We start from the raw sequence: 14,463 nt of genomic DNA on the forward strand, positions 1-14,463 counted from the left end.
AAACTATAGTCGTTTTATTAAAATTTATAGAATTCAATTTAGCATATAGAACACAACGTTTTGGTTTTAAAAAAGCGTACTCATTAAAGTATGTAACGTTTGAAATATTATAATAAAACTAAACAAAAACAATACTTTAACAAGTAAGCTTTAGTTAGTTATTAAAAAAGTATAAAAATATATTATAAATCTACTAATAAAATATAAAACACTTTTTGGTTTTTTAATTGTTTATTATTTACAAATAAAAACACTTCTATACAAAATGAAAACAAAAAATATTTTAATACCTACTAATTTAGAGTAAAAAACTAAAAGTTTCCATCATTAATTTTTTTTGTATTTGAGTAGCTGGTTTTGTTTTTATAATGAACTTAAAATAACCAATGACAGCTTGTTGCAATTTTAAGTATTAAATAGAGACAATTGTTTAAAAGTTTTTGTATAACAACATAATAATTTATCTTTTTTTAATAAGTTTTTAAAAGCTTCAAAGACTTTTATTGAATTAAATATTGCAAACTTGATAATATCAAATTTTAAAACTAGTTATTAAGTCACATAGTGTTTTTTTTGATAAACCTATATAAACTCTAAACAACTTATTTTAAAAGTAATTTATATTTCATTGTAAATTTCTATAAAAACTAAAACAAAAAACAAATTGTACTAATAAGAAAGTGATATAAAATCAATAGTATTTACTTTTTTAATTTTCTAGATAATTTGATAAAATTATTTTACAACTAGTAATTAAGTTTCAGTGTAATGTTTTTATAATGTTTTTATACTATTTTCCTAATTTGAAAAACAATAAATATTAACTAAAATTTTCATCAAACTTAGAACTATAACAATTAAAAGTATCAACAAATTTTAGCGTATGTGTTTTCTTCAAGACTTTCTATTACGTATTCAAAAACATCTTTATCTTTATCATTTGCCGAAACTTCTACTTCAGTTCTGCCGGGAGCTTCTGCATTTATTATTTTAATGCGCACCTATGGCAAAAATAATAGTTAGACTTTAAAGGTGTTGGAAAAATTAGTTACAAACAATATTTGTTTTATTAATGTGAGTTTAACTTTAATGCTCATAATAATTACAAGATTGACAATTATTAAGTATTGAAAGTAGCCCGACTCACTTAAACTAGTTTAATTTAGCAACCAATAAATTTAAAGTTGAATTAGTTAACAAATAAATTAAATGTTACAACTAACTAAAATACAAAATACATGATTCAAGAGAATGCAATTACTGTACGGTACATTATACAACTTATGTTTTAAATATCTGCTAATTATAAGCTAAACAAATTGTACTCACACTGCCAATAATTAAGGAAGCTTTTGTCATATAAACTTTTTCCTTTCTATATTTTTTTCTTAAGTAGTCGTGCAAATCAGTTAAAATGTCCCCTCCATTTTGATTGTTGACTGTAACAGTTGTCGTGTAGGATGTCTGTTTAGGTTAAATAAAATTTAATTATTAAAACATTTCAACTGTATTAATAAGAATTTTCCATAATATACTTTAAGTAAACATTTGTTTTATTTTTTAACAAATATGTATAGCTTAAAACTGCAATTAGTTTTATGTTCATTTGTTTATCATAAGAAAAAATTAAAATGTATTTATGTAAAATGCTTTTTTCAGAAAACTGTTAAACTAGTTTTAAGTTCTATTAAAAAATTCCCTTATAAGTTAATTTATTCAAAATATTAGAAACTATTATCATACTATATTTGAAATTTTATAAAAATTAGTTTTCCTTTAAACCAGGGGTAGGAAAACTGCGGCCCGCTACAAACTTATCAGCTAAAACATACTTAAAAAAAAAACTGAGGTATAAACTTTTTATTTGATAACTGTTAGTTAGTATTACTATTTTATTTTTATTGTGTTGCATTTTTTAAAACATTTTACACTGATTAATTGAAATAACGGCCTGCACGCAGATTTTTTTTAAGAAATTGGCCTGCAAGTTATAAAAGGCTGCAGACCCTAATTTAAATGAACTCAACGCAATCTACAATCACTAACAAGTTTAAAACAAAACAAACATCAAAATTAAAAGCTAGTTTTACTCTTTAGATACATTTTAATAGTAATATATTATTTAAACAAACTTTAAATCAAAAGTTTCTTAATAAAAAAAAGTATACATTTCAAATTTACAAGAAAAAATTACACACCTTTTGGTTATTAATCTTATTTAGATATTAATTATTGATATACTTTTTAAACTTGTTTATAAAATACATGTTAATTTACTTACGTTATGTTTTTTTAGTACTAATTGCTTTATAGCTTCATCCTGGTCAATTATTTCTAACCTGTTTCCAAAGATTTTAGTGTTTTAGAAATTATAAGTAGTGTTTTTTAGCAAATAATTATTTAGTTCACATTAAAAGTTACGTTGTTTGTTTCTTATTTTATGTACAGTAAATAACTAAATTTACAATATCTTTTGATGTAAACAAAAACTATGATTTTCTTAACAAAATATAAATAAAGGCTCAAAATTTTGAGTTATAATAACACTTTTTAAATAAATCTGTTTCATTGATTTTTAGACTAATTTATAACTTCGTTAATCTTAAGTTTTAAGGTTAAAGGAGGTTAAGGGATTTAATTTCTTAATAAAAATCTACATTGGCTCTTATTAGGAAGCTAATAGTTCTATAAATGAGGTATATTAAATTATATATAAAGTTTCAATATTAACATATGGACCGGAATGTTTTCATCGTCAATTTTTTTATATAAAAAATCTACTTTCACCCTTATAATACCGCAAATTTTTCAGGAAGTGTTTATTGCATTATAAGAAAAAATTGTATTGTAACAATTTTAAAAAACTAAATATGCACTTATCAACATGCATTTTATTAAAAAACATAGAATTCTTTTTTTTTTTTAAATAGTGATTTTACTCAATTTTCCTATAATATACATATTAATTTCTAAATAAAGATTAGATTGGGATAATTTAAAAACGATTGTTTAAAAACTGTAAAAGAATATAGATTTTCAATGAAACAACTTTTTTGCACTTTTATGTATCTTATTTAACTGTCTGACTTTGTTCTCTAATACCTTAAAAACAATTCAAATTTCTTAAACAGTAAGAAGCAACTGTTAGCTAAGTTAAATGTTGTTAAAATAAGATCAACAGGTAAAAATTTTCTGCCTTAGCCCCTTAGCCCTAAATTGACTACTTTATTAGTCTAAAATCCAAGTATTTAGAATAAGTTAATATTCCAATTCATAATAGCTTAAATAGATTCTACAATTAATAGAGTATTATCGAATAAAACAGTCTATATAAATAAAAAAGAAAAATCTTGATAGCTTTGAGTTCAAAGGATTTAAAACGATTTGAATAAAAATTAAATTGTATTGAAAGCTTTAAAACCCAATAGAAGTAACTTATTGAAACAATAAAAATAAATATATCAAACAATATCGCCATTTTTAAAACTGTATAGGTAAAAATAAATCTAAAAATATTATACTAAACAACACGAACTGACTAAAGTTGTTAACTACTGACAATGTTGTATCAACTATGCTTTAACAGTTAGGTAATAATAAAAATAAGTATGTTGAAAACAATTTAATACTACTTTTAAAATGTATTTATAATGTTTTTAGGTTGAATTTTATTTTCCAAAATTTTATTTTTTATTTGAATAAATGATTATTTTAATCAGTAAAGCACAAATTTTAATTATCAATAAAAGTAATTTGTTAAAAACAAAAATTGTTAGTTTACTTTCACAATCCGCGAAAGTTTAGTAAACTATGACAAAACTTATAGTATATTTTTTTTAGTATGAAGAATAATAAACAATTTTAACAATTTTCAAAATATTGATATTTCAATTTCAAATATTAATTTATAATTTACATACAATATCTACTAAAACATACTTGTTGTTTTTACACATTAATGGTGCCTGAATCAATTTGCAACTTTTTCCGCCAACTTTATTATTAGTTGCCAGATATCTCTTCAACATTTTAACTGGCATGTCAACAGTCAGCGGAGGATTGGTTTTAATCACACAAGTCTCTCCATTTGCTGGTTTGAAACAACTGATCTTCATGTCCTATATGATTTGTTATGATCGTTAAAACACACAATTAAAGTTTTTGTAGTTATGAGTGTATCAAATTTCCTTTTATAAATAACTAAATTTAGTTTTTTTTTTTAAGTTATTTTCTTAAAGTTTCTTAATTAGAATTTTAAATTAAAATGTTCACTTTTAACACAACGTTTTTTTTGGTAAAAAGTGCAAATTTAGGAGAAAGACTACTGTAACTACAAAGGAATTCAAAGTCATATTAGTCTCCAAAGAAAAGTTTACTAAAATACTAAAAAGTGATCAATAATTTTTCTCATGTACCAGAAATAGCCTGACACAAGTGATGTGTTTCTAACAATGATAAAATATACTATCATTAGAGTAAAAGATAAAATGTTTTAAAAGAATAAGAGTTTTTCTGTAAAACTAACTAATTCAATTAACTTTGTAAATTAAAACAAAAACATAAGTTCATAATTTTCACAAACAAAAACCTTTTCAATTTTATCTTTAAGAAACTCCATTTTCAAGTTTTCTCCATGGACGAGCATGACATTAGCCGGCTCACACATTTTTATCAATTGCATTATTCCTTTCGCATCTGCGTGGGCTGAAAATGACATATACTCTATCTTCATATGGATCTGAACTTTCTGTAATGTTTTACATAACTTAAATAGAAATAATTCGTTTACAAGACAGTCACTGTTCTGCTTTTTAATGAGAAATTTTTACTGCATTATTTTTTCATACTGAGATAATTTTAAAAGCACGAACGTCACAAGAGAAAAGAATATTACAAAACAGAAGAAGTAACAATAACTTTCAAAGTAAACGTCAATGCATAAAAAAATAATTTTATTACTATTATTAAACTAAATAAATAGCTTAAGACATTCAAAAAAAGTTTTGGTAAACCTGCCAAAATTTAAATTTTATCATGTTTATCTTCATAGACTGAAGCAAAACCATTTATTCAAAATTGGTCATACTAGAATTTACTAACATGTCCAGGTTTCAGCTCGATTTCACGCATTCCTGACAAAATTTTGTTTCCAACAGTGCCAGCAACGCAGTAGCCAGGCATTATGATCATGTTCTTGGGGTTGGTGCACCATCTTTTGAACAACTCCAGAGAAAGACCGCCATGCAACATTCCAGGAGTCGCAAAAACCACCATGGGTCCCGGATTATCGATGTACGACCTGTTATATTTTGAAATTATGCATTTGCTTACAAACTTATGTAGCACACTGAAACGTTATCAAAATTTAGATAATAAATTTTTATTGTAGTTATCATCTGTTTAACAAAGTTTTTGTTGACAAAAAATTCAAGGTATTTTTAACAATTTTAAGAAAATGAATAGTTTAATACTCTAATCTCAGTTTTAGGCGTAAACATTTTCTTGCTCAAGAATTAAAATACTTATAGTCTTTTACAATATCTAGCAAGATACATTTAAGACTTGAAAAAAATTAGTTTACAACTTATAATATCTTTAAAATAAGTTATTTTTATTATGCTTTACACTTCATTACTTATAATTATGTTAGCAACGGTTTTAAATCTAAAATAAAATAGTGTAAACATGATTTAAATCGGATATTCATTTTAAACATACACATATGTTATTTATAAACATTTTGGTGCTTAATTCATTGTTAAGTATTATATGAATATTACTGGTCTTGTTTTTAGAAATACTAAAACAGTCTAATAAAATTTTAAAAAATATTATAATAAGCATGTGTAGAGTGTATGGAATACAGGACTGTTAGAAGTTAGTCTAAGTTTATATACTTTTAGTTTGTAGATTTGAAAATCAAGCGTAATGTGCTTAAATAATTTTAGTATTTATTAAGACGTAGCATCTCGAAATTACTATAGATTTGTTTTGAATTTGGTATATTTAAATAATTCTACATAGTCATAGAAAAACAATATTTTTTACAAAAAATATCATACTCTTTTACATAAAAGCTAATTATGTGAACTGTAAGTCACTTTTGTAGTTTATAAAAGTTTTATGTAACTTTTAAGCTACAGTCGTTTTAGTATAAATTATTTTAAACTAACACAGAGACCTAAATTTTTTTAATAGTCATCTATCTCGAAAATCTAAAAGATTACAATAAAATTGTCTATATTCTGTCTTTAATCGAGACACCTTAAAGTTATGTGAGTATATTTTTAACGTTTTAACTTGTAAAATTTACAAAATAAAATATCTAACACTGTAGATTTGTTATTGCTTAATTACTTATGGTTTAATTATAGCTTGTGCATGGTTGCCACTGATCAGGCTGAGAAAAATTTCCTGACTTTTCCTGACTTTTTACCAAAATTTTCCTGACTTTTCTAAATCAGTTTTACTTCTTTAAATTGTTCACTTAGTTTAATAAAATACTACCTAAACTCTTTAAAATAAAATCCTTTAATTAAAAATCAATTAAAAAGAATATACTTAAGTAACTATAAAAAAAGACATAAAAAAGTAAACTATATATCTGTTGTATAAAATATTTCCTCTTATCATTTAGTATAAAATTTGTAATAAATAAATATACTCTTATTTACTTTAAAAACTTAAGTTACTCTACAAAAAATACAAATAATAAGTAAACTTAATCTTGAAATATACCTCTCTTATAACTTAATTTATAAATTTAAACAACTTTGAAAAAATTACAAAGTGGTAAAGTATACACATTAACTTGTTACATAAAATATTAAACTAACTGCTTAGTTATAAAGAACTCAATTATTTAAACAAAAAACACTTTGATTCTAAAATCATGCTAGATAAACTTTTGTGTATATATCACAGTTTCACTATGGAAGTGTCCTTGCTACAGATCATCAAAACTAAAAAGGTTACAAAATCTGCTTGTTCAAGTAGGGTACTTGTTCAATATGTTAGTAGAAAACTTTTGCAGTTTTATAAAGGATATTTTACTTATTTATACTAGGTGAAGGCATTAGAACGAAAATTAATATTTTCGTAAATTTCTAGGAAAATTTTGGAATTTTTTTTGAATTTATAGAACTTTTAATTAATTTTTACCATTTGAAGGCTTTGGAAAACAAGGAACTTTGTAAATTTAAACTGACAAAATCTGACTTTTTTTTTTTAATTTTATCAAATTTCCTGACTTTTCCTGACTTTTTTTCAAAACCCCCCGTTTTTTCCTGACTTTTCCTGCCTTTTGTCATTTTTTAAAATTTTTCCTGACTTTTCCTGATTTCCTGACTTTTCCTGACCGAGTGGCAACCCTGCTTGTGTCTTTTCAGGGGACTTTTTGAAGTAAATATAAAGTGTTTACTTTTTAAATTGGAAACGTTTTGTTTGTATAAGAAAACTTGACACATGCTTTTTTAGTGAGGCCTACAAAGATCTTTTTTAGTAAATCTGGTCAGCTTATCATAAAAGGCTGCCGAATCCTGAACTAAGATATTTGTTTACATATATTAAAACTATAAAATTAAATTTAAAAAAATATTTAGCTTGAATCTAGTTATTTAAAAAAAATCATTTTAGTGCAGTAAACAAACTCTTCAAAATGAATGCTGTAACAAAAAAATTAAAGGCAGTAAGTAAGATTTAATATTGTGTTAATTGCATATTTTATAACTAATAACACTGTTTAAACTTCGTAAATAAGATGAAAAATTAAATAATATATTTAAATTTAATGTATTGTTATTAACTACAAAAAAAACGTTAAACACGTCAACTACTAGATTACAAAACATTATAGACATTAAATGTGAACTACCTGTCAAAACTCTTTATGTACTTAAAGTCAAACAAATTTCTATCAACAAAAGTATTCTTTATTTTTTGATTAGTCCAAGTGATAAAGTTTTTGTAATACTCAGTTGCTCTTGTGGTTAAACCAGCAGAAAAATAAATGGGTACCTAAAATTAAAATAATTTATTTGCAACAAAATAACAAAAGCATTTTATTCTTCAAACACAAAAAACTTGGTTTACAATTTGTTAAATAATTACTTTTTTTTTTAAACTGTGGGTAAGTTTTCAGTGTAAATTATAATAATATAATGATAGTCCAATAGTATGTAAAAGTAGATATTGATTTATTAACTTAAACTTACAGGGAATGTTAAAAGAGTATTTAATACTATGTTAAGAGTAAAGACTTAACAAACAAATAAATATATATATATTAGTACAATCGAGAACCTTTTACTATTAAAATGTCAATAGTAGATGAGAAACAATTATTAAATCAAAATAATTTAATTAAAAACGCAAAAGATATATTTCTATAAACATTAATACACATTTACTAAATAAACTTTTCATAATAGTATATTTAAATCAAATCTAAAACATTAACAATTTACTACAAACTAAATTAAACATTTTAAAACTTCTGCTCAAAAACACAAAAGAAAACGACTAAAATTATATTTTTACATTTAATCTAATACTTAAATTTCTTTAAAATTTAATTAACATACAAATTTTCATCAAAAAGATCTGTAAAACAGTAGAGTTTTTATTTTATAGAAATAGGGTTAGCTTAAAAATCAAAAAAAGTTTTTATTGTAATTTGAGTACTTAAACTCAATTTTATCTTTTTAATAAACTTAGCCATAGAACAAGTTTAATTTAAACTACTTATTTTTAGACAATAGTTTAATGTACTAAGTTCAGAGAGAATCAAATAGTTTGATAATGTATAAACTTACTTTAAAAAACTTTAAAAATAAGAAAACACTTTAAAAAAGACTTATTAATAAACATATCTTTACTTAAGTTTTACTTGCTTAATCTCTCAAGTTTGTATTTATTTAAATTTATTCATACGTAATAATTTTAACTTATTTTTTAAACTATTTACAAATCAAAATTTTTTCAAATTCAAATATTGAATTTAGTATAGTTTTGAAAAGCTTTGTGAACAAAAAAATAAAACAAAATAAGTAATCTGTTAATAATAAGTTGCAAATGGTGTATAAAAATTTGAAAACCTTCCTATAATAGTACTTAAGAAATTTAAATGTTTTCTGGAAATAAACAAACAATTTCAGTTGAATTTTTAAACTACCTTCAAATTCATTCTGTCCCAATGAGATTCTAAGAGTATGCAAAGCTCTTGAGCTCTTCCAAGTGCAAACACTGGAATCAGAACTTTCCCTCCTTCCTCCACACGTTCGTGCACTTTCTTCAAAAAATCATTCTCTCGGCATCTAAGTGTTTTATTAGTTAGATGAAAACTAAATGTAAGTTTTGTTGCTTGAAATTTATTCTGAAAAAAGAAGAGGGTAACTCATAATTGGCTTAATAATCCATACTTTAAGTTAACTTAAGAAACAGTATTGTATATGTATTGATTAAAAGATTTTATTTAATTTAGAGAAACTTAGTTTTGAAATTTTAACATTTAGCTAATGCAGTGATACAAAACTTTAAGAAGTTAGACAGCAAAGGAAAATAAGTTCTAAAAGTTATTCTAAAATAGTACTTTTATAAATTTCATAGATTTTTATTTCCTATCATCTTTTTACAACACAAATTGAGTACAATTCGTGTCCTTTGTCAACTTTATTTAACTTAAATGGTAGTATTTTTGTGTTAAGTTAAAACTTGTTTTTGCTATTTCTTTATTATATATACTTACTTTTACTAATAGTACTTACTTTAACAATAAACTTTAAGTAACTAAAAAATAATAATAGAAAAGTATAGCTCAAATAAGTCAGATGTACAGATAATTTAATTAGATGTAAAAATCAAGGAATTATGTTTTTAAAAACAAATAATTTAGTAATTTATTTGCGGTAGTTTTAAGTAGAGTTCAACACAGTATTTATTTTAAAATTATTTAACGGCAGGTCACCTTTCCTATTCTTATCAAAGATAATCAACTGCAGACTTTGCTTTAAATCTAATAAGAACAAACTGAGGAATTGTATATCAAAAACTACTTTGAATTTCGTTAAGGGGCTAAAAGTGTCTAACAGTTAAAATAAAAATTTACAAAAAAAGATCAGTTTTTAAATATGGTAAAATACCCTACAGCCTAAATCTTACCACTAATAGATTCTTAACAAACTTTATTTCAAACCTTTTTTAAAACTTCTTTTAGTAAAAGCTACTTTACGTAAAAACAAAATATATATGTTTCTAATCTGAAAACTTGTATTTTAGTCTGTTTGCTATTTTTAACATAATAGAAAATTTTATTCTATTATCATAATTGATGTAAACTAATTTCATATCAAATAAAAATAAGACATTAAACTAAAACGCACAAGTAATGCTTATGGATATAAACGTTACAAAAAACTAGTATACCTATGACTTGATTTAAACCTATTCTTGTTTGGCCCTCTGTATAAGGCACTACTACTACAACAATGAACTAATAAAAACTTGACAGCAAAAAACCTTTTTGAGTCTCTTATAGTAGTTGCATAAGTAGATTCAGTGATGAGCAAATCAGGACGACACTTATCAACCCAAGCTGCACCAAGATGTCGGTCGGGAGTCATGTTATAGTCACCAGTATACATAATAGATTCGGAACCACACTTTACATAGAACATTGCAGCTCCCAGGACATGTCCAGCATAGTAAGCCTTAATTTCTAGCTGGTCATCAACCTGTACAAAAACACTTTATTGATCGGAACTTTTTTATTTTACAAATTAATTATTTTACTTTTAAACAAAACTTGCGTTAGGTTTATATACACTACACGGTTTATAGACTTATTTATAATGATTGTATTGAATAACAAGGTTTTGTATATACTTTAATTTCATGGTTTGTAACAGTTCTAATAGCTATATAATCAAAGATATCTTTGTCTTAAATTTCAACCAAAAACTTGGTCAGCTAGCTTATAAACTTACATATACAGTTTCGTGTAGATTACAAGTTACAACTTTTTTCATACAGTCTTTAATATTCTGTTGAGTGAAAAAATTGCTTTCTCCTTTGCGTTCAACCTAAAAAGAAAGATAAGTAAATTTGATAAGCCTTCTTCAAACATATTATCAAAAACAGTTTAATCAAACTTTCCATCTATAGTTTTTTAGTGATAACAGTAAATCAATCAGTGAAAGGGTAAACTTCTGAAGCTTTTTGTATGATTACCATTTTTATATATTAATGATTTAAAGTTTACACAAATCTTTTAACCAATAACCTGTATCTTACGGTAATCTTCAAGAAGTATAGGACATATTGCTTTTGTTGGGCTGGTCATGTATATATTGCCGTCATACCCAACTATTTCTGACATATATGGCAGTGCACCACAGTGGTCAAGGTGAAAATGACTGAAATGATGATCAGTTCAAAATAAAACAACTTACAATTAGAAGTATGTAAAATAGTTGAAAATACTTTTTTAAATACAAAAACAGAAAAAAAAAACTACACAAGAATTATTGTTTCCTTGATATATCTTCTTTAAATTTTTACAGTATTTCCATTACTAATATTTAAATCTGTTCAAAAGACGATTGTTTTTTTCTGAAAAACAAGATAATATAAAGAAAAAGCTAACTTTTTGTATTTTTTTTATCTATCTAGTTTACTTTTTTATATTTAAAAAATTCCAACAATCGAGTTTTAAAAACATTAAGAAAATTTCTCTAAAAACAATCTAGCTAGAAAATGAATGGGAATATGGATTTTAGTAAATTCAACATTTTTAAAAATATAACAATAAAAAATTAAGGTTCATAAACTTGTATTTGAAACTTTTTACAAAAATGCCTATATCTCAATAGTTAATTAAGTTTATATATGCTAACCGACTTATAGTTTATACTTCAAGCTTTCATATACAAACCAATTTAAATTTTGTAAAAAAATATTCTTACCCCACTATGCCTTTAACTAAAACAAGTTTAGAGGTAAATACTATATATTAACTTTCTACATCAAGTGCAATAGTGTGTTATACTTATTTCTTTTATTGAACTTTATTTTAAATTATTCAATTTACTTTTAGTGCAAGAAAAATGTAAAACTTTAAGATTAATAATTTTTTAATACATCTTTAACTATATATTTTTATTAAAATATTACTAAAAATTCTTTTTTATATATATATAATAGTAAATGATTCAGTACTAAAAGTGATAAGAAAATAAATGGTTGGAATTATTTAACATACTTTTTTAAATACTGTAACAAAATACTACAATATAATTGAATTGAATCAGAAATTTATTTAGTGTATTATGTTAAAATGAATTTACAACAAACCTAATAATAACACAATCAATATGCTCAGTTAGAGTTCCAGAATCTCCAGTGATATATTTAAAATAAGGAAACCTTCGTTCATCTTGAAATCCCATGTGCATCCCACAGTCTAACATTATGTTTTTTCCCCCTTGAATTATAAACAGTCAGTTAATTCTTTTTAATTTCACTAAAGCTGATTGCTCTATAAGCAACTACATGCATACAAAAAATAAATTTAGTTATTGAACCGCTTCTAAATTGCAAAAATTATTACTTTGTATACAACTATTATTTTTAGTGAAGATTAAAATATTTTACTTACTACAAGTAAAAAAAAAGTAAGCTGTACAAGTAAAAAAAAATTGCACATTAGTTTGTCTACAAGTCAGTGTAAAAGAAGTTTATAAAAAAAAATTGAAAAGAAAACTGAATATTTTATTTTACATGTTTACAGTGAAGTAATATTTAACTTCAGAAAACATTAGAGATTTGATTACTTAACTTTTATCTAAAATGAAAAATAATTATTTTGAAGCTTTTCATTTCAAAAAGAAAGTTTACTGCATTAAGTAATTATGTCTTTAAAAAAAACAAAAATGTTGCATATGTTACTCTTATGTCTTTAACATTAATTTACTATGCAATAAATAAAAGTTCACAATATGTTAATTTCAAGTTTCAACAGAACATTTTTAAATAAGAATCAGGTTAAATCAATTTAACAAATTTTAAAACAAACAAACACCAAATTATGAAGTTTAGTTTTAACTTTTCAAGTTTCAAACTAACAATGTTAAAATTTTAAAATTATGACAAAATAGGAACTTCATGAATAAAAATTTCAAATTTTGTTAGAAAATGAATTATAATGTTTTATGGAAAAATTTATAATTTAATTATCTTTTTTTAACAACTTTAAGGCAACAACTATAAAAAAATATAACATCAATCATAAAATTTCATTTTAAATTTTAACCTATAAACATAAGTATTTAAAATTGTCTTTGTTGAAAACGTTCAAGAATTATAAAGTATTAAAACTAAAAGCTTGATTGTAAACAGTTTAGCATTAAGACATATTAATCTTAAAACCAATAATAACAAATTAAGGGTACAGAGAGATCCACCTTAACTTTTATGAGCTGATCTTCTTTTGTAGAGTTTTATCTTAGCTATCAGACACTTTTAACTTTTTAACAAAACTCAAAGTAACATATGAGATATAAGCAATCAAAGTTGATGAGTTCAATAATAGGTTACTAATGAAAGGCTTAAACCAAAAACACGAAAAAGACTATTTCACCAAAAAAATATGTTCTACTTGATTTTTCAACCAAACTTCTTCAAATATTTACAGTAAGGCTAATACTAATATTCTAATTTTTTCAAAACACAATTTTCTTTTTTTTTTTTTTTTCAACATTGAAAGTCATAACAATCTAAACCACAAAAGGAATGTTTTCCAAAAATATGAAGTCTCTAGCTCAAAAATTAAAAAAGAATATATATTTTCAATGAATTTCAAACTTCCAAGAAAATTTGCAATGAAAAATTGTACATTTGTATAAGAAGCTTTTTATAAAAATGTCTACCTCTCAAAAATTAATAAATATTTTTATACTCTACAAAAACTGACTTATAGTTTATGCTTTAAGCTTTCATATAAAAACCAATGTTAAACTTTGTAGAAATAAAGTTTATATGCCCTTATGGTCTTAACAATAAGTTTATTTACACAAAGTTTAAACAAATTAACAAACATTCAACCTAATGTGACAATGATGCAGCTTCGTCCAACATCTTGGCCTGCTCCTAGAGGAACTACTTTGATTTCTGGCATTTTAATAAAAAATATTAATCTGTTAATTTTAAAATAAAATAACTATATTGATTAGTTTTTACTTAATAACAACAGTATACTTAATATAACAAGTTATAAAAGATAATTTTAATGAATTTCTTTTGATTTTTATTTGAATTTATATTATTGTGGAATTTATATAAATGTGTTTTATAGTAATTAATACTCTGAATATTATTTTACAAAAAAAAGTTTTTAGTAGTTTTTTAAAAAACTCCAGGTTTTTCTTCACTTTCCTGTTTACTGTAAGTATGTTGTTTTAATTTTTTATT

General features: G+C 23.7%; 1 protein-coding gene across 2 annotated transcripts; it reads right to left on the reverse strand.

Annotated features, from left to right (window-relative positions):
• Positions 1-801: 801 nt before the first annotated feature.
• Positions 802-14,184, reverse strand: LOC145849188 (integrator complex subunit 11-like). 2 transcript variants are annotated; one of them, XM_082954296.1, is made up of 13 exons: positions 14,098-14,184; positions 12,349-12,478; positions 11,279-11,411; positions 10,983-11,078; positions 10,516-10,730; positions 9,173-9,314; positions 7,874-8,016; positions 5,101-5,299; positions 4,589-4,747; positions 3,940-4,118; positions 2,282-2,339; positions 1,330-1,464; positions 802-1,001 (listed from the first exon to the last, which is right to left on the reverse strand). In XM_082954296.1, the coding sequence occupies exons 1-13, from the start codon at positions 14,168-14,170 to the stop codon at positions 867-869; spliced, it is 1,797 nt and encodes a 598-aa protein (XP_082810422.1). In that variant the 5' UTR covers positions 14,171-14,184; the 3' UTR covers positions 802-866. The 2 variants fall into 2 exon arrangements, with proteins under 2 accessions (XP_082810422.1, XP_082810423.1); XM_082954297.1 differs by having other exon boundaries at positions 4,589-4,743; positions 5,097-5,299.
• Between the last annotated feature and the right edge of the window lie 279 nt (positions 14,185-14,463).

The sequence above is a fragment of the Thalia democratica genome, chromosome 1 (genome assembly GCF_965202585.1).
Source record: "Thalia democratica chromosome 1, ktThaDemo2.hap1.1, whole genome shotgun sequence".
NCBI lineage: Eukaryota > Metazoa > Chordata > Thaliacea > Salpida > Salpidae > Thalia > Thalia democratica.